The sequence below is a fragment of the Haliaeetus leucocephalus genome, unplaced genomic scaffold (genome assembly GCF_000737465.1).
Source record: "Haliaeetus leucocephalus isolate CR32 unplaced genomic scaffold, Haliaeetus_leucocephalus-4.0 Scaffold228, whole genome shotgun sequence".
Classification (NCBI taxonomy): Eukaryota; Metazoa; Chordata; class Aves; order Accipitriformes; family Accipitridae; genus Haliaeetus; species Haliaeetus leucocephalus.
The window spans coordinates 15,357,295-15,383,564 of NW_010972664.1; the positions used below are offsets into that span (position 1 = coordinate 15,357,295).

A 26,270-nucleotide genomic window follows, 5' to 3' on the forward strand; every position below is an offset into this window, starting at 1 on the left:
GAGAATGTGATGCCTGCTCAGGCTAGGGTGGTCTACTTCTATAACAACCACCATCTTACCAGTCCAAAGCACTGAAGATTTCTCCTTTTAGCAGGGGATTGCAAGTGAACTTGCAAAACATTAGAACTATTGCTAAATGGTATTTCTTGGTTAAAAGGACTGGTGTGGATCCTGCTTTAACACAAAGTACTTTTCATACTACACCATGAAATCCAAAAGCAGAGGTTATAAATGTAGTATCAGCATCTGAAATCTGGCTGGCCAGCAACCCTCCTCAGTTTGCCAACAGTAATTAGTTTACCTTCTTCACAAGTCACTTAACTTTTCTGCCTTACATTTTCAATTTCACTGTCTCAAGGATGTGCTTCCTAACTGTACAAACATATTCTTTTAAAGACTAGGAAAGAGTTAATTAACTAGGAAATAACAGAAAAGTTATAAAAACTTTTCAAAAGAGTTATTATGAAAAAGAGCCATCATACAATCCTGAAACTGCCAGTGTACCAAACAGCCAGTCCAGCCACTGATGACTGCGCAGAGCTACTCTCTGCTGTCTCTTCCACCTCCACCTTACCTTTTTCCTCCTGAAAGGCATGGGAAAGGTCCAAGTGACACTGAAATAAAACCTGGGAGTAACCCGAGGAAGGACCAATTTGCCACACTTGGAACATTTCCTAGTTTATCACAATACTCCTGTCTATGTCTCCTCCAGATGAAGAGATGAGTAGTTTAACAGGGCAAGGCTGCTTCTTCTGGCATATTTGTGGAGCCTGAGAGATATCAAGAGTAAGAAATACTGCCTGCCGAATGAAGTGGGAAATGTGATTTACTTCCAGATTCCCTTGCCAAGGCCTGTTTCTCAAATATCGGCTGAATTTATCCCAAGCACTGCTGTGCATAGTTCCAGCTGGATATGCCATTTATTTCTTCCAAAGACAGGAACACAGGGAGTGTTTTCACCTCTTTATTGATTTATTAAATTCTACTGGATTTAGACCTAAGCTTAAAGCCTCGCTCAGTTTCTTTCCTGTCTGCTCCCCAGTCTGGGTCACAGACCTGAGAACATTTCAGCACACTGTGCTTACCTGCAGAAACCTGACCTCTGTACAAAAAGAGCATTTAAACACATGTAATGGGCACCCCTAATAGAAGTGATTTTATTAGCAGAGCCACTATTCTTTTAGCAATTCGGTTTCACTAAACACCCATGAGACCCCCATTATATATCCGGTCAGAGTTCCTTCATCCAAAGTACAAAATGTCTTCTCAATTCACTACTCCATTTAAAACTTGGTATCTCGAGTGCCAGAATTCCCTGCCCACTGTATGTAATTTATGTTTCCAATCCATTTCCCCTTCCCTCTCAGCCCTTCAAAAAGCAGGATGTAACCTTCATGGACGTTCACCCAACTTCTACCTAACCTGTTTCTTGAAACTTGTGAAGTCACGAGTTATGGCCTCCACGTGTTCCTAAATACCTGTATACTTCTCTCAAACAAACAGAGATGGGGATGTTTTTACAAATAGTCAGTCCTCTCCCTGCTAGAAATATTTGGGCAGCCTGGCTCACGTTTTCACCTCCCCTAAAAACCATTCATAAAGCTTTCCCATGTCAGACCTGCAAATGAATAAGCCTGGTTTTAGACACCATTTTCCACCTGTGACTCTCCGTGTTGCTTTACCAAGAAGGAACAGGTATTTATCTCATTTAATGAGTGATGGAGACAAATACATTCAATCCATAGCAAGCTCAGTAATGACTCTTACAGAAGACTGTGGGAACTCTGTTCACTAACTTAACTGGTGTGGGATCACCCTTTGGTACCTAATAATTTTCATGTGAGAAGTTACACAGAGAACATCATCTTACCTGGTTCTTCACAAAAACAAACCACTCCAGAAATTTTAACTAACATAAGAAAAACATTTCATGTATTATCTTATTGGGCAACAACTCCATTTTTGTAATAGGCTACCCAAGCCTCAAAGTTTGGTCAACAAGTCTGTGTTAATTACTGTAAATTACTTTCCTCTATATAAAAGCAACAAAGTGTCTTTCCAGAAATACAGAGAAACTGAAATAGGACAAGTATGATATTATATCAGCAGCTTTTGATTTTCCTTTTTTTTTTTTTTTTTGCAACACCATTCACTATTTTTTTTTCTTGTGGTTTTAAACAAATTATGTGAGATTTGTGTTAGAAAAAGGGTCTCCCTTGGTCTAGCAGACAAAGGCACTACAGTTTCTAATGGCTGGCAGGTTAAGCTGGGCACATTCACATTAGAAACAGTCTTTTAAAAAGTACTGAAGACAGCAATTAACTGTTGGAACGACTTACTAAGGATGGTAATAGCTACCTCCGTCCCTGGAAACTTTCAGCTAAAGCTGCTGGTTATGAAGTAGTAATTACATTAATGGAATTTCTGTGAATGTCTTTATAAGTAAATTAAACTAGATTATCCGAATTTATTTATCCCCAGACTGGGATATAAATCTCCAGAGGTTATCACCCTCGTTTAAAGGCCAGTAAAGCTATACTTACATTAATTTATCCTATATATTGAAAGCTCTTACCAAACTGACTTAAAAAAGCATGTCCAGTTTCCATCTTTGTAGAATGAGGCCACTGTAAGCACATACAAAACTGTAACAATTTAGCAGGGGGAGGAAAACAGTTCAGACAAAGCATCCATTCTGAAATGTTTCAAACAATTTTATTAAACAATCATGTTTTACATGCCATCAGACCTAACCCCTGAAGTGCAAAAATGTTTCTGAGGTATTAAGACTGGACGAAAACAGGCACAGTATTGGTTATTAGGGATACCGCACTACAGCACAGTGGACTTTACAAACAACAGGCCTTTATACAGCATTTGCAGGACCAGAGAAAACTGAGAACAAGTCTGTATTTGTCTTTAGCCTTGAGAGCCAAAAAGCCCTGATCATTACCCAGTTGCATCACAATAATGAAAACACAGACATGGTTAACACAGGACAATGATAAATATCAATGAGGTGTTTCTAGGCCAATACATACAGTACACGAAAAATGAAATTTAACTGCTGTATGTGTGACCAAAATCCCAACTGTCTATCCAGTCCAGCTTAATGTATGTTGTGTCTATGGTGGACTCTATTACCAGCATTTTTGTCTATTCTACACAGCTACACCCCTGCCCTGTGCTCCTGTTTGAGGGCACCTGGTCACTCGCACCCACTTCAGATAAGTCTGATGTTTTTCAGATTAACTAGAGTCAACAGCACAGTACTGATTGCAGCCTGTTACCCTTCTAGTTGCCCTCTTCCCCTCATTCATGCAGTGAAGAAGTCTAATCCATGTGGAAAATCTGCTAAAGAAATAAGTGTTGATTTTCAACTCTTCATGTAGAAAGGAATGCCTTATCTGAGAACTGCAAAACTCATGGGGCAAAACTGGCCCTTACAAATTAGGATGTTAATGAGAGTTTCACTCAACTGCCAAATTGTGCTCTAAAAAATAATTTTGTATGAGGAAAATTTGGTCATTACTTGTTTGTATTAACTTGCCTGCTCAAGGAGTCAGGGGGGAAAAGAAATACTCTTCCCCTTGGAGCAGTTCCCGGGGTTAGAAATTGAAGGCTGCAGATGTGGCAATTCTGTGCAGAATTAACTTTCTGCTGAACATCAGTTAGATTTAAAGTTGTCACTGATTCTCACTCAATGATTTTGCTAGAAAAAGTTTTTTCCACCTCAAGAACTGCAGCATTGTTCCCTGGGACCAACTGCAGTTTGCCCTCAAACATTTGACTCAAAGATACCCAGGCAAATTATGTCCTTCACGTGATATCAACACAATTCAATGCAAGATACATCTTCTAAGAAAATATTTCCAAATGAATAATAAGCAAAAGTCACTTAGAATAAGTCTCTCTGGGGTTATTTTTATCCAAGATAGATGAAAACAAGTTCCTCCTGAGACACAACTGTATTTTCAATTTGTGAAAAATAACATGACAATATAGAAGTGAACCTTATCTTAGTAGGTATTTATGAACTTATGAATGTTTCTGAGTGTGTCAGGTTTTGTGTAAGAATGGCATACTTGGAAAGGTTCTCACCTTCAGCATCTTCAGCTTTGAGACCTTACTGGGAAGCTGGAGATGCAAGCTCTATTGTCAGCACACCCATGGGCATAATGTCATACAGTCTGATCACAAACACAATTGAGATTCTCATAATTTTCTAGGATTGTTACCAATATCACTGCTGCTTACCTACAGAACAACATCTAGCAAATCTACAAATATAGAATAGCTGGAATAGAAGCTGGATACAGCTGGAGTGTTGCCTTAATATTATTTTTTAATGGAATCTTATTTCATGGACAAGAAAGGCAACCTCAAAGAAAAAGTGCAAGTAAATCACCACTTTCAGTTGAAAACTGGGTTTAGGATGCCACTCAAGACTGAACTGTTGGGCCACTTCCTGTGCAGAAGAGTTAGGGAACATACAAAAAAGAAAATGCTTGTGATTCCTAGGATGACAATGCCTGAAATCAGTGCGCTGGTGACTGAGTTCAGCTGGAAAGGAGGTCCGTTTGGACGAGCTGCAAGGAGAACAAAAAAGCACAGGTAAGATCCGGTTACAATCTCTCAGCAGTGCCAAACACTTCTGTCTTTCCATTACAACACCCTATATACAGAATAATTACAAAGAAGGGACTAAAACCGTACTTCAGAATGAGCACCTGTCTGCTTGGATAAAGCTTATCTACATATACTTTGAAAATAGTTATTAGTTCTTTCAGTACCTATCACGCTGGGGAATAAAGAGAGGAATGATACTTGTAAGGCATAACCCCTCGTATGCTAGTGACCAACCTTGACCTGTGCTATTTAAGGCAAGACTATCATTGTCCAAGAACTATCAAGGCAGAGGTATAAGGATTTGTGGCCTAATCAAGTTAATGACATTATTTCTTCCCCGATATCATCATCCACATCTCAATTCAAAGTGTATATAAATCTTTAGCAGGCATATCTGGCACCAGACGTCTGAGCTACTCTCAGCTTGTCTCTATGCCTTCACAGAAGGCTTCTTAACATGTTTGTCAATTCTCAGGTAGAGGTAACATACTTAATATTTAGTGTAGCTCAACAGGCTGTTCATGGACCAGTTCCTGGATACTGGAACACACACATCCAGCCTGTACCATCTTTTCCAGCAGGAGGGGAAAAAAAACCAAAACATTTGAGCCGTAGGTGCTACCCAAAGCACCAATGCGTGTTTGCCTAAGAGCTGTGTTTGCCATTAGCAGTACTGGAGAGCGAGGTGAAACGACAACGCAGCTTCTACACAGGAAACCAGACTGCTCCTCCCAAAAGCAGTCACCTACCCTCAACATCATCAATTCCCCCCTCCTCACCAAAGCTGAAAAAAAGTCAGCTCTGTTGATCAGATTGCCCTCCCCTTCTCAACACCGTGCTGCCTTCTGACCTTACTTGTCTTCTCTCCACTACAGTAGTAATCCCACCTTGCTCCACCTCTACACTCTCCACTGAGACAGTGACAGGCACAGGAAAGGCTGTTGCTCTGGGATGGAAAGAGAGGGCTGCTGCTTTTGTTGGATGGGAAGGAAAGGTATCAGCCATTAACACAGCCAGCTGCATGCAGCAAATGAAGAATTTGCATTTTATTATTATTTTAATGATATCCATGGGTAGGAACACACCAGGCAGCAATTCATTACAGGGAGAACTTTGTTTCCATGCCAGGAAAGAAAGGCAGCAGCTTTTATGTGGTCTGAGAAAAGAAGGGAACAAATAGTATTAGAGTTCAGAAGACAGGATAGGTTGCTTGTGCCACTCAGTCCTGTTATGACAAAGAGGTGGAATTGCCCAAAGGACCGCCTGGTTACCTTGACCATCCTTTCTTAGTCATTAGCTACTCTTTGTTACCAGCAGAGAACAGTAACACACAGGCTGAAGCAAGTCCTCCAAGTGCCCAAAGGAGAAGCACCCTAAAACTTAAAGACCTGATCACCCCTGCAGCCTATTTCCTTCATTGCCCTAGCAGACCACAAGTTCTGTCCAAGCTTCTCCATAGGCTCTTTGTGTGGTTAAATGCCAGAACAGGAGCTGAAGCAGAGCTCTTCTGACTTTGAGCTGTCAGCTGAACTGGACTGCACCATAAAAATCATTTTGCTGCTCTACTCCTGCGTGGCATGAGCAAATTTTACTGTGAAGTCTGATTTTGCATCTGGCAGTTGCAATGTTCCTTCACCCTCATATGTCACAGCCGCAGATTTTCATTTCAATTCCATCATACGAATTAGAAGTTGCTATGTTGGTGGGGCTGGGTACACAAATTAAACTGAGCATTCCACATTCACCAATTGCTTTCTTTACAGCATGTCAGTATTGACTCATTTAAATTAAAAAAAAAAAAAAAAAAAAGCCAGAAAAAAAACCATTCTAGCTCAGTGCATGGAGCTCAATCAAAATGGTTCATCTCCTGATTTCTGTTTCACTCATAAATCCTCTTTTATGTTTCTTGGAATTCTGATTAACTTACCAAGCTGTGAATTGTTGGTTGGCGTCTCATCTGTATAAAACAAAAACGGGATGCATTATATTTTACAAATACGTCTGCCTACCTCCTCCCCTCCTTGCAACACAAAAGCCAATAGTCCTAGCTTTATTTTCAAAACACATCAGCTGTACTTGCAACACTGACTAGTAGCTTTTAGCACCTCTGGTAGAATAAGGACAACAACATTAATTACATGACATTGCTTCATTTTTAATGTGAGCACACCAATATGAAGTTACTTAGTATTCTAGGGGGAAAAAAAAAAAGCCCCACACCTTAATGCAGGAAACTCTTAATTGAAAAGGTGGCCAGTTCTATTCTGTCCCTCAATAAAAATACAAGCATAAGCACAATATTATATGCAAGTCCCTTCACTGTTAAACATATCACAAGAAGATCTGTATAGGAAAAAAAAATTAACCTGAGTTTTTCAAGGAAAAAATACATCAGTGACCATAAATGATTGCAAAAATGCCCTTTCCCCATGCTCATTTTTCTCTTGACAGTTACACAGTGGCATTATATTCAGGGAAACATTTGTATTTTGTCTTCAGTTTTTACTCACTTACCATTGTCCATCTCAGAGCTACATTTCTTGTCACTACTTTTGCTTTTTTCTGCAACTTGTAAGCACAGCTCACGTATACATTTGTTTTGAGCAGCTGTCTTCTAAGTTTAAGTGAGACATCCATCAAAAGCTACACAATTTCACCTTCACAAGTAGGTACCTGCTTTGTTTCTATACACAGAGACTAAAATATTCTCTTCTCTGTACGTCTCCTGTAATGACTTATTTTAGATTAACAAACAAGAATAAAGTTTCTCTGAAAAGAACAAAATGTTAGAAATAAGAGTTCAGAAATATACAGGAGAAGAACCATTACTTGTTTGCAGTAGCACTATTCAGTTCTTATGAAGGGAACTGCATGAACAGCTTCTGTTACCAGAACAACTGGTGACTAGAGCCATGGGGAGCCCTGGCGAACTTGACATGCCTCTGCAGATGCTGATGCACAGAGGACCAGCCTCGGGGCAGATGCAGCGCAAGCCTAAATGAGGGAGGTGAGGCTTTGCACATCTGTGCCACTGCAGTCCTAATACTGGCATGTGTACTATAGTGCATACATATGTACTATGTACTGGCATCTGTACAGGTGCAGAAGGTTTGATGGGCTCTGTACAAATGTATCTGTACTAAAGCTGGACCAGAGTTGGTCTCGAAAATAGTATAAGCACTTCCATGCAGCATCACACCAGAGTGAGCCAGCACTGCGCCCTGGCATTCCTCATCCAAAACCATATAATTCTGTTCAAGTTCTCTCATGACCTTCCCCCTTTTCTTTCCTTGACTCTAGTATTCATGAACCTCACATTTTTAACGTGCTTGTTTTCACAATGGGAAGGGACAGGAAATACTAATTCCCTCTTTCTGCTCCAGAAGGAAAAGTGAAGTGCAAGTCAGATTAAGGGACTTGCTCAGTGTCACTAAGGAAATTCGTGGCAGAGTTCAGAACTGAATCCCATTTTTTTCCAGAGTACTTCCCATCAAACCATCCTTCTGTCAGGAGGAGTAGGATGCTCCAAAAGCATACTATGGAGATGCAGAAATATGTTTAATCTAAAAAGCTTTAGCCATATCTCTTAAGTAGAAGACACCTAAAAAAATATTTTATTTTTCTAGCTTTATTCATGTTTTCATGTAAAAAACCTCAACAGTTGTCAAGAAGTTATAAAATCATTTATCCTTTCTTTGGGGTCATTAAACACCTGTGGACAGACCTTTGTTTGCTTGAAGTTATGCAGTATTTAAAGGTAATTAATGAGTATTTTTTTTTACTTGTAAAAATACCATTCACAGCATTTGAATCATAAGCTGTATTACCTAAGAGGGGTTGCTCATATAACAAGCTTTATCTAGTTTCCATTCCTTGCCTAATGCAGCATTTCTCTAGCATACGTGTTTGTCTGAGCAAATCTGTCATTCATTTCCCGTAAGTACTCACATATGAAACTCTGAAGTTATTTCTTGTTGTTTTTTCTTGACTAATCAGATAGCAGCAACTCAATTGGGACTATGTATAATGCAGAAGAAAAAGACTCATTTTCATTGCAGAAATGTTTCTTATAACAGAGGGTATTTGTTCTAAAATTGTTCTCTTGCTAGATGGAGGGTCAGTTTTTCTCTTTGTATATGTGGGAACAACCACTTTGCACATAAAGAATGATATTGTTCTCAAGTGTTTCAATTATTTTTCCTAGCTAGCATTCAGTCCTGCTCTCAGCTTCCTAAATCTAAGACTGCTGAAATCAGTTGCTTAACTGCAACTACTTATAAATATTTGTAAACAGAATTTCTTAAACTTTTTCAAATATTATATTATTTTGTCAACAGCAGTCACAAATTCTTTTCAGAGACTGCAGGTTGCATTTAGAGCTGTCTTTTTTTTTTTTAAAAAAAACCAACACTTTGGCATGTGGAATTTCACCATGGATTTAAAGGAGCAGATTTTGGCCCACTCTGTTTAGAATTTACAATGTGTTTGTCCTATTTCTTCCTTTTAGCTGAAGGCTAAGCATAGCATGTATTAATTTTATGCCACACTTAGATAAAAAAGCCACAGGTGAAGCTGGAAGAAATGGTGAATAGAAAGCGACAGTGAATATTCATTAGCTGTCCAAATCCAATTGCAACACCGAACACAGTACCTTAAATTCCATTATCTTCAGTGAAATCTGACCAAAAAAAAAAAAGAATTCAACCCACTGAGTTTGGGCTTTTATAGTGGCCTTATATGCATAACAGTATCCCACAGTGATTTTACTGGTGTAGGGAGGAAGCATGTGAGAGCCAAACAGAAATATTAGCTCAAAATTTCTACCAAAGACTCCAACAGTATGGAGAAAAAATACCCAGCAAACTCAGGGAGAATCCACCCTTTCTCTAAGTCGTAAATTTATATTAAACAGCAAAACATTTCCCCCGGTTTCTGAAATTCCTGCAGTCCACAGAAGAAGTTTGCTCATTCCTACCACTCCTTGTAATGATGGGGCCAGCAGAGATTACAGCATTGCCAGAGGTGCTCTGAGGGCTCCAAGTTGTCCTCCCACCAGTGTCTCTTCTTTCTCTGTTACTGCAAATCTGAGAAGTTAATCAAAACAATCACAGTTTCAGAGTGGAATGGAATTATTGCCCTTCTGTGCTTCCTGCTTTAATGTAAACTCTTTTATAAGCAATACTACAACTTTGATTTTATTTCTTAGTATGCATTAAATTACTTTGCAATAAAAACAGCTGCAATATTCCCTAGAAGTGTATCTTATAAATGCCTGGCTTCCCATTGTATTTTGCCTCACTTTGTTTACAGAACTACATTGCTGTTGTGTAGAAGATGCATCTTATAGTATATTAAATTTTCAGTAGTTAATTTCCCAAAGCTTTGTTTACAGACAGTTTTCCCCAGCAAATGTGTTTTGCTTGACTAGGGATAGGCAACATGCTACAATCCCTATTCTAGCAAGCTTCTCGAGTTAAAAGTTCGCACATTTTCCATGGCGTTCTAAACAGCAATGACCCACAGTAAAGCAATCCCCAGCACTCTGTCATCTGGAATCCACCTTTAACATCTCTAACTTATCATCTACTTTAATCTTGGGTACTCAAGTATGCTTCAACCAAGACCATTTCTTTAATTTCAACTTCTTGTGAAATAACTTCAAAAACCTCAGAACATAAATTCAATAGAAATAATGAATTATTTAAAAGTATAACATAAAAGTATAAAATAATGTACAAAGTGTCAGAAGTATACTGAACTGATATAATTTAAAAATTCTAAACGGAAAGTCACTCAATAGGAAATGATGCTGCATTCTGAAGACATCACAGAAAGAATATTCTTGTTTATATGTTTTTTTCAATTTCCAAAATATATTTGTTGCTCCTGACAGTCCTAAAATTAAATAATTTTTTTAGTTGACACAACTTTATGAATTTCAACAAAGCAGCAGTTTCCAAACTGTAAAAGAGGTGGTAATAAACTATAGAGGATGTAGTAGGTTTTTTTTTTTTCCCCACTATCAGCAACTCTTTCAAATTTTCCTTGTCAGTATTACAGCACTTACTATAGCTTTAAGTTTTCCATAAATTCTGTTCCAAGATATTTCTATTTATCCACTGTGACTGTGGATACCTTGTTTCTTAGATGCTATACTAAGAATATCAGCTCTGAAGCTGTCTCAGAGTTGTTAATTTTAGAAATTAATTAAGGACCAAAAGGTGAGGAGGAGATTTCTCATGTGTTTGACAACCTGTGTTTTGCAGGTCTAATATTATTCTATCTCTGGATGACAATATTCATTACCTTATTCTTAATCAGTTGTTTTACATTCCTTCAGACACAAAAAACATTCTTACTTCAGCCTCTAGAATAATCATCTTCATTCTGTGCCATCCAAACTTCCATAGCATTTGTATGCAGAATAACTCCAGTGTGCCTATTTTATATCCAGATAATTAATAGCAGCTTCCATCTACTGCAACTTACTGGCACAAGAAAGGGACAGTCATCTGCTCTGCACAGCTTTGTCACGCAGTGAAGGAAGACCGTAGACATCTTCTGGTTCTTGTGCTTCACAAAGCGAAACACCTCAAAGGAAAAGCGGCCCATTTGGCTCTTGCCATTTTCAATTATAGTTGTCTGCGGGTCCTTGTCACAGCTAGTTTTTGTAAAGAAGATTAAAATTAGGATAAGCAGCTGTATTAGCATTTTGAAGCTCTTAGCTGAGAATAAGATAACTTAAGCAGCAAGTCCAGTGCTTTAACTCTTTGGAGAAGAACACAGTGCCCTAATGTGCTACAAGGGCAGTCACAATCTGCGTGTTAGGCTGCACAGTCCTGTGATGAAATGCATTCCTACAAAAACATTATGTTTTGTTTTGCAACATCACAGCTGTAACCAAGGTACCATTTAATTCCAGTGCCCAAAGAAACTTGAGACCTGAAGCAAAAAGTAATCAGGTATGCTAACCGGTATAGACAGGTAACTCCAGATGAAGACAGTATCTCTCCAGCAACTGTCACTGATAAGATTTGATCTTAGATACTACCAAGATGTTTTTCAAAGTTCCAATTCAAATAAATGTTATTACTGGGAGCAGAAGCAGGAGCATCTATTTATCTTTAATCATTTGCTTAACTGCTTCCCTGAACTGGAGTCTATGATGTTTTATATCACTGTCATTCACCACAAGGGTACCTTTGGTAAAATAAAGGCCAGTTTAGCCATTCAGTTTGAGTGTTTATGGTATCTCTAGTACAGCCATTTTGGATATATGCTTCTATACCTTCATAATTCTTACGACTTTGCACTTGCTTCCATGTTTATGTTCACAAACAAGATAAGTCCTGACATGTTATCTGTAAGCCTAGCCCTCGGTCCTCCCTGCTAATATGGCTTAGACTTTCCAGGCAGTTCAGAACACCACTACTGGAGAGATTTATAACTCTTTCAAAGGAAGGACCCACAAAACACTGGGTTTGCACAGGACCTACCTGAAAAAAAGATCATATCGAAGATCATCGCTAGGATTACCAGATGGCGTGGTGTAGCAGTAGTCCATCAAAACATTCCACCTGCACAGGGAGCAAAGTGATAGATGAGGAGAACTGGCAATGTAAAAGTAGGGGTGGAGAGCGAGACAAGATTAAAAGACAGTACAGGCAAGCGTACAAACTGATAATGCAGGCTGCTATATTGAAGCTGAGTTACTGTATTTAACAGGTCACATACAAGTCATCCTGCATTCCCAATATATCACCTGTTTCCTCCCACTACTTACAAAACTAAACAGTATAGCATAGCAGCAGAATTGTATAAATCAAATAATTTGGTTTCATGCAAGTTAACCACCATACCAACACACGTTGTATACCTCCTCTCAGAAGTCATGGCCACATACGACTAGAAATCAAAATCATCCCACTTTTAAAAGCCCCAGAGTTTCTCACTTGATCTTACAGAGGCCCTTTCTTAAATAACAGCAATATAGGATTTAAAGTATAATTCAGTAAAACTTTCATAATGAGGACAGCAGCAAGATACACATTCACCATCAAGGACCTGATACACTCCAGCTGAGGGCAGTGATTATCAAACACTAACCATTATTTCGACATACAAAGGGCTATGAGGAAAGGCAGTTGCTGCTAAATCAGAAAAATTTGCAACACCAAGAGCTGAATAGCAAGCAAGACAAGAAATAACATCCTTTATGGTACCTGCCATCAAGGTTGGTTGCTCTTACAGCTGCATATATTTTGGTTTTCAAAGGTAAACCTGTACTTGGAATAAGGAGCTGCTGGCTGTAGGTTGAATCCTGAAAAACAAACATTGCCTCAGTGTACCAGAAATCCCACTGTAACAACTCATCTGCATCCACAGACTGAACTCCTATCTAATTTTTCTGACCTTTCTATGTAGGACAGTTATTTACTTTGTCCTCCATAAGGGAAGCAAAATGCAGTGCCAGAGCATTTGCCTACAAGTTTGTTAAGATCAACAACACTTGACTTGCCTTATCCTATACAACTATTTTGTGGAATCTATTTATGATTTTATAAAGTGGTTGGACCGGTGATTAAAGAAAAGGTATCATTCACTGACACCTCAGGAAGTCTCCGAGCACCTACAGACAAATGTAGCAGCTACTGTGGTTTTTTGAAGGAGCTTAACTGAGTTGTCACAGAGTACCCTTTCCCAGCAAAGGTTATTGAGGTTATTTGATTTAGTGGAGATAGCAATGCCACCAGGTTTTATATATCTTAAGCTGTAGTCTGGAAAAACAGACATATTCTATTACGAAAAGTGTAGTTTCAATGGAAGTTGGCTTGGCTTGTTGAAGCCAACAAGTAACAAACGTTTTCATTTAAATGCTAATATTTGAAAAAAGCTGTTTCAAAAAAGCTGTATATAACATAAAAGTTGGGAATTCCCCATATACTACTACATAGATATAGCTGGTTTATTGGTTTCTTGTTCAAAGACTGAACCATTGTCCTGGTTTCAGCTGGAATAAAGTTATTTTTCTTCCTAGTAGCTAGCATAGTGCTGCGTTTTGGATTTAGGAGAATAATGCTGATAACACACTGATGTTTTAGTTGTTGCTAAGCAGTGTTTATATTAAGTCAAGGACTCTTTCAGCTTCTCATACTGCCCTGCCAGCAGAGGCTGGGGGTGCACAAGAAGCTGGGAGGGGACACAGCAAGGACAGATGACTGAAACGGGTATTCCAATACCATATGATGTCATGCCCAGTATATAAACTGGGGGGAGTTGGCCAGGGGGCACCACGGCTCTAGGATTGGCTGGGCATCAGTCAGCAGGTGGTGAGCAATTGTATTGTGCGTCACTTGTTTTGTATATTCTATTGTTATTACTTTCCCTTCCTTTTCTGTCCTACTAAACTGTCTTTATCACAACCCACAAGTTTTACTATTTTTCCCCCTCCCGATTCTCTCACCCATCCCACTGGGCGGGGGGCAGGATATGAGCAAGCAGCTGTGTGGTGCTTAGTTGCCAGCTGGGGTTAAACCACGACAACCATTAATGTCACTTTAGCAACAAAGCCATGAAACAGATCTCAGTGACAGACATTAATTCAGCATATCAAAATGCACTTACTGGTAACATCACCTATGTTAAATAGTTTGCTAATCCGGAAAGCACAGGGACTCAGCATGGTGAGACCTCTTGTGAGAGGTTGAAACACTCAATACACAAGAAAAAATCTTGTAAAACAGAATTTTGACCAGGTTCAGCGTGGCAGGCAAGACCAAGAGCAGCAGCTGACAGCAACAAGAAGGATTAAGCACAGAGAATCAAGGTTTGTTTTTTTTCAAAGGGAACAATGCCAAAATTCACAGCACGCCCAATATTCAATCTCTGCAGCATCAGAGGCCTTGGGAGGTACACATGCACACACAGACAAGCTGTGCGACATACACAGAGCAAGTCCTTGAAGACCCATTCAAGTGAGATCAGGTAAGTTTGCCTTCTTTACAATGAATTTTACATTTCTCTAACATGTAGCGCTCTCACATTTTGCAACTGATTAAAAAGTCTACAGCAAGTCCTTCACTATTACATTCCATAGTTGTTCTTTTTTTCTTAAAGAGTAGTTTTTATTCATTTACACAAACATTTACAGGAAGGCCTAAAAACACATAGCCGCTTAGGCTCTGTGAAAGCCCATTAAACATTTTGCTATTAAACTCCAAATCTATCGTAATGGCTCCTCTTGTCTTTCCCGATGATAACACATGCTAACGCCACAAAGTAAATGTAAACAGCACCTTGTAAGGGAAGATGGAGGTGAGTCTAGAAGATGAAGAGTCAATGTTAGGAAATAACACTATAGCTAAAGTTTGAAAGTATGGCTGCTCGCAGTCAAGAGCCACATCTGTACACAACCCCTCACCAATACCAAGGGTGGACAGAAGCCTCAAAGCCCCCCAAAACCAGGACTCTCTAACAAGGACCAAGTAAGCCCACAGAATCAGAGCTCACAAGACCATGGGTGTCCCAAGAGGTGCTCCCAGCCAGGCGATGCACAAGCTGTATATACAGCCAGCCCCATGCTGTGAGCCAGAAGGGCATATCCATCACTTGAATCCGCCAGCCTTAGTAGTGTTACTCATGCTAGTGCTACATCCTAGAGTAATATGACTGAAATCAGAAGAGTAAGACACCACTGTTCATGGTCAACTTGTAAACTCACTGGGATAGGGAGGATGAAAGCCCATCTTGGCATGTAGTATTTGAGGAAAAGAGGTGCTCAGTATGAGCTTCAATAGCATTTATACCTGACTGTTTGCAGAATTGGGCCCTGAAAGCTGGCAAACACATCATGGTCAATGCTTGTCCTGACTGAGGAAACTTGGCTACCCTCAACCTCTCCCCATCTTTTTGGTCACAGGTTTATTTAAAAATGAGAGAAGTATAATCTTCATTTTAACAGATTATAGGTTGTTATTTGGAGCTCTCCTCTGTCAAATAAACATGATTTTTTTTTAAGCATGCTGTTGGAAAATGTCCTGTTACAATATTTATAGCTCATTATGTTCAAAGCATAAAGCATTGACTTTTAAATCAGTTGCATGAATTATAACTCAGCATCACGATGGCATGAATAATAATGCAAAAAATTGGATTCATAATTTACAAAAACGATGCTTGATAGATTGAAAAATTGATATTTAAATCAGGTATTTAAAATGTATGAATAAAAATTTTAATCAACACGAAAATATCATTTCAGGGATTAATTTTAAGTAGAGGTCTGTGCATTTTTCATGTTTTACTGTCACCATCCATATTTACGTAGTAAAAGCTTTTACAACAATGCATATTCAAGTTAAATTATCTAAAACATACGGAAGAAGTTTAGTTGAAAGCTGTTAAAATTATTAACCCTTAAAATCTTGCAAGTCCACACAATGAGGCAACAAGTGCAGTGGGCTATAGATTTGGAATAAATCCCACATCCCTCACTACAACTACAGATGATCAAAACACTCTGATGAGGCTTGAACATAAAAATACCCTAGCAAAAGTGCTACAGTTTATTACTAAGGGAACAAGACTGGAAAATTTTTACAGAATTCTACAGATTACTCTCTGTATCAGTACAATGTACCTATACGCATACACACACACACACATATATAGTAATATGTACATACACATAAACATAATAAATGCAAACACAAGAGCAAACATGCACTCTGGAGTATGATTGTTATTACTACAACGGATTAGTCACATAACACTACAACCTGAAAGCCAGAGCTGTAAACTGAGGAACTATATAAATACAGGATGAAAAGACCGTGTGTGTCCTCAAAGACCAGCCATATAAATACACCAGGTACATGCAAACAAAAAGGACAAGGGAACTCAGAGATGAAAGATGCCTGGATGAAAGGTCTAGTTCATGGGAGGAGTGGAAAGGGAAAAGCAAATAATGAAGAGGAGTCTATACTTTGGCTCTGCTAATCCAGCTTGTACCTACATAGTGCTGAGATTAATTTAGTCCAGGTCATACTACTGTGTTTTATACTCACATTGTAAAGCAACAAATTCAAAGTGCTGATAAATGTACCATTGTTTTCTCTTACAGAAATAGCAGCTGATGACCTACAACAGAACCAGAAACCAAAACCATCACGAAGAAAGATATTTCAATTTTGTGTTTATATACTTCAGTGTTTTTTATCATTAGAAAAACTCAGTGAGTCATATCACAAGGAGTTAATTCATGCATTTGGGTTATAAACTTCAGAAATAGGAATTTATAGTGGAAACACTGACAGAACCTTAACTATGCAGAAAGTAATGGATACCGTTGAAAAAACAAATCAGAAAAATAATTAGCAGAGAGGCAAAGTGACAAAAGGAACCCAGTTTTCATGATGTACAAGGTTTACTCATGGAAATATTTTCTCTTGCACTCTATATTCACATGCTTACAAACTATTTCATGAAGAATTTCAATTTTTTTGCTGCTACCATTTTGTCATCAGAACACCTGAATTTTAAGGGAAGTTTTTTACATTATCTAAGGCTCTCTTCATAAAGACAGCTCTTCATAAACTACATTATCTCATACAGTGATGCTACAGAATTTTCTTTTCATTTGCATCTTTCAGTGCTTTTTCCTTTTCCTTTACCCTTGCACAATTAAATATTGCTATGTTAACAATACTGCTATGGCATGCATATATTTAGCTGTACATGCATATATACACATATATATGGCCTTACACAAACATGGGAACAAAACACATAGAAATGAAAGGCACACTTACGAAGCAAGCTGGGTATTGTTAACCAAGTACTCCAGTGGATAGCTACAGCTAAATTTGTACAGAAGCCCAGGCAAATAGCTGATAATCGTTGGTGGGTCTGGCGTATCAATATAGCCTGAAACATTACCTATTTGTACCACTGAGGTATTTCCATAAGCACTGATACCTCGAGCTGAGGATACCTATTGAGGGAGATAGAAAATTACTCTTATCAGAAAGTTAACTGTGGAACAAAAAATACCTAAGGACACTGATGCTTTAGTCCATAATTTACCCAGAGATATCTTCAGAAAATCCTTCAAAAATTAATTTAGTTTAATAACATGTTCCCTGTGTTCTGTTTTTTACCTCCCCGAAATCATGCATATACAGTTCACAAGAAATATCCCTGTTCTTAAAACACAGACTTGAGCAACATTTGAAAAAAACTGATGAATCCTGGAAGCATATTTTTTTGGTAGGTACTTTTTTCCCCAAGCATTCCCAATGAATTCATGTGACTTACTGGGAAAAGCTGAAGGAACTTTATTACGGTTAAAAAATGTGAACTTAAAATGAGCTTCCATATTCAATAATAAAGCCAATACACAAGGAATTTCATTCACAAAAACAACACTGTCACTCTTGAGCTTTGTTTTTGACACATCAGAACCAATGTACTTTATAAGCAGATACAAGCCAAATAGCTGAACTTTGAGTATGTGTTTCTGTTTACATTATACATCTCTAAATCTAAATTATAAACTACGTGCAAAGAAAAACTGTCAGAAAAGCAAGAGCTGAAAATTAATACAACCTTAATGCCAATGCAACCTTAACTCAGTCCCTGGACACGTGTTATCCTGTGTTGCTCAGGCTCACAGAGTGTGCAGAGCCAGCAATAACATGCAGCTCTCCAGAAAACTGAAGGACACTCTTTCCTCCTGGTAGCAGCCCAGCCCCACTCCATCTGTAGCTACTGATCTGAATAAGGGGGTGGTTTGAAAACAGCAGATGAGTGTCGCAAATTACTGTCTCAGCAGGCACATACACAATAAGGCAAATTAACATGGCACTGGACTTCCACCATAGCATTTCTTTTGCATAACTGTATTAGCAAACAGATGCTTTCAAAAGCTTTAGAATACACAGCTTCTTAAAAAGACATTTCATTATGGAAGAATCATCCTGAGGTGCACGAGTTGTAACATTTGGCAGTAAGTAGCACAGGATACACAGTAGGTATTTTGATTTCTTTGGCTACAGAAAAAACGGCTAGAAGACAGATGCAGCCATGCACTTTGTCAATAGTATACCTAATCATTTGCTAAATGGCAGGAAAATTATGAAAGTCAAATTTTCTAGGATCTATTCCTTGCCGATAAAACATAGGTTAGAGCACTAAGGTAGTATAGCCAACTACAGCTCCATTTAGCTTCCTCACCACCGCACACCCAAAAAATAAAAAGTCGTGTCTGCCATATTACAGACAGACCTGGCTTTTACCTCAGTTCTGCCTGAACTGTTGTCTTTCCTTTACTTTTATTGAAAATGAGTTTTAAGGTCTTTCCTATGAAACACAGCCAAGAAATGCATGGGATTGTACTATCCAGTGTGGGGAACATGATAAGAAATTCTCCCCGTTCCTTTATCCTCTTTGTTTGTGGCACAGCATGTGTAAACTGGGAGAGGATGAGGGGAATTTTTGGTTATATTTTTAGCAGCTGCTACTCTGTCTTTGTACCCTGTGCAGCCTTGTGGGGGGCTTCATAGGGACCTCCAATTATTTGGACTTACCAGACTGTTGTGGGGTTTCTTTGTTTTTTTTAAACATGAAGCTCATACAATTATAATCAAACAGCAAGTTCAGGGAGCTTACAATGTGCCCGACTCCACGGGAACAGGAAGAAGTTGCTTTCTGGCAAATTCTTCTACTGCAAGTCATAGGAGTGCTACAGCTTTTCAGGGAAAATGAGAAAAGAGGATCTTGAACTTGCCGAACTGGGTTTTTGTTGAAATTTTAAAAGAAACCTCAGCCTGAGGTAAATACGTCACAGAGCATATCGAGCATTTCAGCCCAGTTTTGCAAAATTATTAGCAACAAAACAGGGGGGTTGTTATAAAAACTGACAGGTATCATCAAGTGCAAGTATGAATTCCAGATAGAATATAAGCCTTAAAAATAACACATTTTTACACTTCCTTTTGTAAGTTATTCATAGATACTTTGATAGAAGTCATCACTGCTTGTACAGTGTGATATACCCACAAACTGTACAACTCTCCTCTCCGTTGACTTAGAGGGTTTGAGACATGACTTCCCCCTCTCTCCCCATTCAGAGAGTGCTCCACTGAAGAAAATGAAATTATATTGATACAAAACAGACTTCAAAGTCAGCTCCTGGATCAGATTCTGGTTCCAAAAACTCACCCACAGCTAAGGATTAGATTTAGTCATTAGCTGTACAAAGATGTGCATTATCCATGCATGAAACAGCAACATAAAATGAAGACACTGAAGTCACACCACCAGGCAAAATGGCAAAACACCATAGCACAGACTGGCCACGCACTGAGATCAGAGCTGAACATACGAATCCGAACTTCAGTCCCACATCTTGACTTTTTTGTTATGAATTAAGTGCAAAGGTTAGACAGCCTTTTTTTTTTTTTCTTTTGGGGGGGGGGGGTAAAACATTCAAAATTTGCTTGAAAACTTCAGTTTGTTGCCAGACAGTTCCATACTGAGCTGAGATCTTATAAGAAGGTGCAACACCTCATAGCACAGCTAGCAGGTGTGTTTACTGTGGGTTGGGCCCTCTGGCCAGACCATCCCCCCTGTGACATTCAGCCTGAAGTCACTGCCTTATCACAGAACATAAAAGATCATTCAGCAAGCCCCTCTCATATGAGAGCACAGAAGTACATACCCAGACTATAACTCTCCTCTATCTAACCCACTCTTAAAAATATTTTATTTTCATTTTTCAAGTGGGTATTTGAGAAGGTTCAGCAAGAGTTTTAAAAACAGCTTGAAAAAATCTCATTTTTCTACCGGAAAAAAAATATACTTTCTAATCAGAGGACAAATGTGTGTCCCACCACATTTTCTCATTAGTAATCAGGATTATAAATTACCGACTTTCTCTAGTTTTCTTTGATGTATGCAATATATTGCTAACTGGGCAAGAAAAAGTAAACATTATCTGTAAAAGATACAATGCTATTAAGGCCATTCGCTTGATCCTATGCATAAACAGCCATGCTACAATTTCACTTTGACTTTGTCTTACCACTAAAGTGTTTCCACAGGATTCCAAAGTACTCAGATTGATGATGAAAATGACCACTGCTGGAAAAGTGTTGTTATTGATGAAACCCCTGCAGTGGGCATCCCCATGTTTCCCATTCAGTGCCAGATCTGTCTCAGAATAACCAGAAAAAAGAACTGTGCAAAAATTTATCTTCATAGTAATTGTCTGTACTCCACAGAAAACATTGATATCTCGTTCAGCTGCAAGAAAATACAGGGAAAGACATTGTAAGAAGATGTATTTCAACTAATCACCGTGTAATTATTGTAGCAGTTAGTCTAGTGTTGTAACTTCTGATTGAATCAATTTTTAGACCTCAGACACAGCAAAATATTGGAGTAAAAAGGTCAGAATTGCATTATTCTGAAGAACAGATTTGACTCTACAACTTCACTAAAGAAAAAATGAGAGTTAATATAGTAAGAGTCTACCATGCAACAAAACCATTACTTTAAAATTCCCCAGCAAATCATTTAGTAGCACATTCATAACCAAAGCACTGCAACAGAGTGGAAAAAAGCAAGTGGTTAAATATTTGGAGTCTGATTAAACAGCCCCCTTCTGGAACAGAAATTTCCAGCGATTTTGAGAAACTCAGGAAGCCAAGCTCTGCCTTCCAGCCCACTCCGGCATGGAAGTCAGGTGCATTTGTCTGAGGTTGTCTGGAGTCTACTTTGTATGAGTCCACAGTCTCAGGCTATGCAGACTTTGAAGTACAATCAACAGCATATCAGAGCAATTTATTATGATATCTTTAAAGTTGGGAGTTTTTTTAAGAACCATCAACTTTAGCTTTAATGAAAAATCAGTTGGCTCTTGAAAGACAATGATCGATACTACAAAGCGTCTTGCAATCTTTCATTCTGCACATTATGACAATATGAAAGACCTAGAAAACAGCAATTGTTACAACTGATCAATTTTTGAACAGCAGCAAAAAAACCCTCTTGGATGACTTTGACCTTTTATTTGAAAGTTCTGAAGATTTTTATGTACTTCAATGGAAAAGCATCAGGTTAGGATATAGGCACAAGCAACAGGTTGTTTTGCTTCAGAGCTATAACATAGCTTTTCTATAAGCTCTTCTGTGTCTGTAGGTGATTGGGGGGGCTATTTTGGTTTTTTCCCCTAGTGCTTTACAAAAAGACATACTGCACCATGTTAAACACAGACATTACTCCTTTACATAACAACTCATTTATTACATCTGCTTAAAGATTAAGTGCTATTAAAAATTGCAGAACAACTTCAGTCAATACTATACCATTAAGCCTGCTGAAATGAATTGTTTCACTGCATTGTCACAACAGAGAGGAAATGAAATCTCCATTACAATGAACTAGCTCTTCCCCCATGGTACAGGAGCACAAGCAGTTTAATTTAGACAGCTTTAATGGTGGCTTTAAAGCCAAAACAATCAAGTGCAGGAAATAACAGGCTAAACTCAGTCCTGAGATAATGTGGTGATAAATGTTACCTACTGGGTGTAAATTTGGGCAGAAAGGTACGGGAGGCAAGACATGAGTTGAAGTGATTTGGCATGAAATTCTCCTGGTTAGTACATATACATAATTGCACTAATATAATGTACAAAGATCAAGAAGAAGCATGTCTTGGTTTTCACTACATGAGGACTGTTATGATCCATTTAATGGGTATACTAAGGGAGAACAGTACAAAAAGGCAAATGGCAAAGTGCACCTTTACACTTGGACCAATGCACAAACAGTCAGATTGTAACAAATTGCAGGATGTAATATAAAGTAGCTCAGTTAATTTTACAACTCACTTCAAGCCTTTTAAAAAGCAGGATATTACTTTACCTGTTAAGGTATCATTACTGCCTACAAAATTCTCATTTGACACTAACGGAAATGAGACCATACAGTACAAAAACAACCTTTGTGCTATACAGGAGGATAAACAACCTTTCCAGACTGAACCTTTTCTGCCCACTATTTTACAAGGAAGTATTGTTGCCAAATTAGTCCATTCTGGAATTAGAACAACATTATTTGTTTAGAAATTAATCTGAAACTAGGTGCAAATAGATCTTTAGATGCTAAACATCTAGCTCATTTCTTGTGAATTTAGAAAGGTAAATATTATTCCTATAAATGTATAAGTTTAAACAAAAAATATTTGCACTCCTGCAGTAAAAGCTTCTGGTTTTCCGAGTAAGAGAGGAGAGATGGTTTGAAGGTTAGGTGACCCAGCTGATGGGGCCTTAAATGTAATGACCTCTTTGTCACTGAGTTTCCATACAGGCAAACCACTTGGCTTTTCTGACTCAAATCACACAAGCTACCTATAGTCAACAGTACTCACAGCAGTGTCACATGCAAAACAGAGTAAATCTTAAGAGGTAGATAGATACTACAGTAACAGAGACCATCTTGAATCAAGGACAGGCTCATGGCAACATGAGACAAATGCTGATAGCTCCGCTGCCCGCTTCTGCTATGGTACCCTTCCACACGTTGCCAAGACTCACCCCAGAGCAGGCAGCGAAAAACCTGCAGAGGATAAGAGTTTGCCACAGAACACCATTGACAAAAGTCATTCCACCAGAAGAGGTGTGCAAAGACAGAGTGCAAAACCAGCTTCTCTGCACAAACCTCCTCTTTGATCAAATCGATGCTTTGCTAGTGAATTAAAATGCATAGCATATGTGAAAAAGCTGCAATATTTTCTTAGCTTCTACTATGTTCTCAGTATGTACTTACAGCAAGAGCCCCCTGAATCAAAACTCTGCATTTCCCACCTGAAGACAGCCGGGCTGCTATGGCTCCATCCCCCAAAAGCCTTCTAAAAGCTATGCTTTACTGCAATGCAGAACTAAAGCTTTTTTCTCCAGATAACTCTCTGAAGGATGACAGGATCTAACCTTATTACATACCCTCTAGAACACGTCTAGCTTTTGGTATAAAAAGTCACAGAATTTTCAATGCACTAAATACGGGTTTTTTTCTTCATCCCTGCCGGCTAGTGAGTACTTGCACTCTAAAATAAACCTGCAAACTGCAGAAACAAAAGTCTTGCCTGATTATTTATCATCCTATTTATGCAGCACCATCCCTATGCAAGAAGTCACCTAAGCAATGAATGATAAAAGCACAAACAAATGAAAAATGGATGAACTCCAAGGTTCCTTTAGGAAGGCTTAATTTCTCATCTTTGCTGAAAGACAACTTCTGTTCTTCACAACATTTAAAGAAAAAGAGCAGACAACTTCAAAACCCAATGGCTTCTCTGGTACCTGCACACCACAGACCTCCGCAAGAAAGTCCATTCTCACCCCGTGTTTGGAATTTCAGCTGACAACAACAAAGATTTCTTGGGCGGAACAAATAAGGAATAGGAAGAAAGTGTATCCGTAACCAGGCTCTGTGAACAGTATCTCAGCCTGGAGAGATACTTGTTTTGAAACATTCTCCTTTTTGACCTCCCTCTCTCCACTCCCCTTACATTTGAACTCTGAAGACGGTGAGGCCAGCACCCTCAAAGCTACAGCCCGAGCCAAGTGCTGGGGAAGCAAGCGTAGCAAGAGTGAGCCCCTTCTCCCTGCAGAGATGCTTTCACCCGTCTTCTGGGATTCTCGAGCCCAGAAAACCGAGCTCCAGCAGCTTCACTCAGCTCCACTAGCCACAGCCCATTACATAGCAGTCCCTTCTGCATACTGAAAATAATACCTGTCAAATTTAGGGACAAAAGGTTTTTCTGGTTTTTACCTCCATCTCAAATGCACGACTAAGAAGCAGAATTATTTTTCTTTCCTATCTCTCAAAATCAGCACTAAGACTGTTGATTAAATTCCAGCCTTTGAATCTTTACTGCCTGAGATCACAAACAAGGAAGAGCAGGACTCTACTCTCAGCAGGGCAGTGTGGCGTGATTAGCATTTACTTAAAAAAAAATGTTTACTTGTAACCTAAACAGATTTTCTCCCAAGTCCCTGAGATTTGGCAGACATGGAATCTGATATGACCCTTTTTTATGAGGCAGAACTGCAAGAGGCCCCTAAATACCCACAATAAGAACTGGATTCAATTCATGGGTATCACATTGCAAATATAAAACCTTGGCACAGCGCTGGTGCAAAAAATGACCAGAGAAAAATTTTAAAAGCACAGAAAGAGGAATCTAAACTTCCCTCTAGCTGTTGCAATCCTCTCAAGAAGCCTGAAACAGAAAAACAATTACATGAAAAACCACAAGAGGTAGATCTGAGGCAGGTGGGCACAATTCACTCACACTTCTGAGGCCAGCCTGTAAAACTTTACCTAAGAAGGGGAATATAGAAGTAGTTTGTGAAATACTCAGTTAAAAGTGATTTTGTGAGGGACGGAAACAACATATTTGATCTTCTTTGCATGTCTTACTTCTCTGCTCTTCATATTCACATCGATTAAGTGAAAAAGGATCAAACCACTGTTGGTCTTTAAGTCAACAAAGCACCTAGCAGTGTGGTGGTAACACAGGAAACAATAAACAGACTGTAAGCTTTCTGCCGACTTAAGTTTAATAAAAGAGCTGATCCTTCCTGAAAAAAAATCAAAACTAGTACTATTACTCAGAAAGCAACAACACTGAAAGGTATTACAGTGTAATACTATACCGAGAGTTCATCGCTACACTGTTCAATTCAATTGCTACTTCAGAAACACAAGATGTGAGCGAGACAGTATTCACAGCCTTTTTTATTACTATTATTGTGTCCAAGAAACAACTGAGGCAGTAAGGATAAGCAATGTAACAAACTAAAAGCATTCTTTAGCTGAGTAAGCCCTGATACACATGTCACTAAGACTGAAATTTCATTTCTATTTCTCGTTGTATTAACAGCTCCAGACATTTGATGTCCCCAAAACAACTTAATTCCCATTTTCTCACAGAGGCATGAGTGTACATCATACATAGATGCACCCCATTGCTTCACCTGCCCCTAGCCAAGTACTTTATGTTGAAGTGAGGCACCAAGTTTTGCCATCAACTTCATTTTTGCTCAAAAATAGATATATATTTCTTTATTTCATAAAAAGGACATAATTATATTCTCTTACCCAGATAAAACATGAAAGAAAACTCGTAAGTTTCAGACTCTTAAATCTATAGAGAACATTCACAGCAACATGATCTCTGGTGAATTTCTTGGACAGGATAGAGCTCTGGAAAAAGCAGGTCAAACCCCACTGATGTGAGGGGAGTTGTATTCGTTACTCCTAGGCTGAATTTGACCCATTGTGCAATTAAGAAGAAAGTAAAGTGCAACACTAGAGGAGTTTCATTGTCACTGAGATAGTTAACACTCACTTAATGTGGAGTCCTACCCCCAGGCTTCAGACAGATTTAAAGCTCTGTATTTAAAAATAAGCACCGCTTTGAACCAAGACAATAAAGAAGCCATTAGAAAAAAGTCTATTAAACACTTACCAGGAAACCTGCTATGGAGGTTAGCATCACAGTTGTATCCATTGAACTGAGCCGTCACTGAAAGCACTTTAATCGTCAGCAGGAGCAGTAACCATACCTGTTCCAT

The 26,270-nt window shown here is 38.7% G+C and overlaps 1 protein-coding gene across 1 annotated transcript; it reads right to left on the minus strand.

The window, feature by feature from the left end:
- Nucleotides 1-4,413: 4,413 nt before the first annotated feature.
- On the minus strand, nucleotides 4,414-26,270 carry ZPLD1 (zona pellucida-like domain containing 1). The gene is made up of 10 exons (XM_010567325.1): nucleotides 26,165-26,270; nucleotides 20,711-20,931; nucleotides 17,439-17,620; nucleotides 16,695-16,767; nucleotides 12,852-12,949; nucleotides 12,126-12,206; nucleotides 11,119-11,290; nucleotides 9,605-9,713; nucleotides 6,557-6,586; nucleotides 4,414-4,589 (listed from the first exon to the last, which is right to left on the minus strand). The coding sequence occupies exons 1-10, from the start codon at nucleotides 26,268-26,270 to the stop codon at nucleotides 4,414-4,416; spliced, it is 1,248 nt and encodes a 415-aa protein (XP_010565627.1).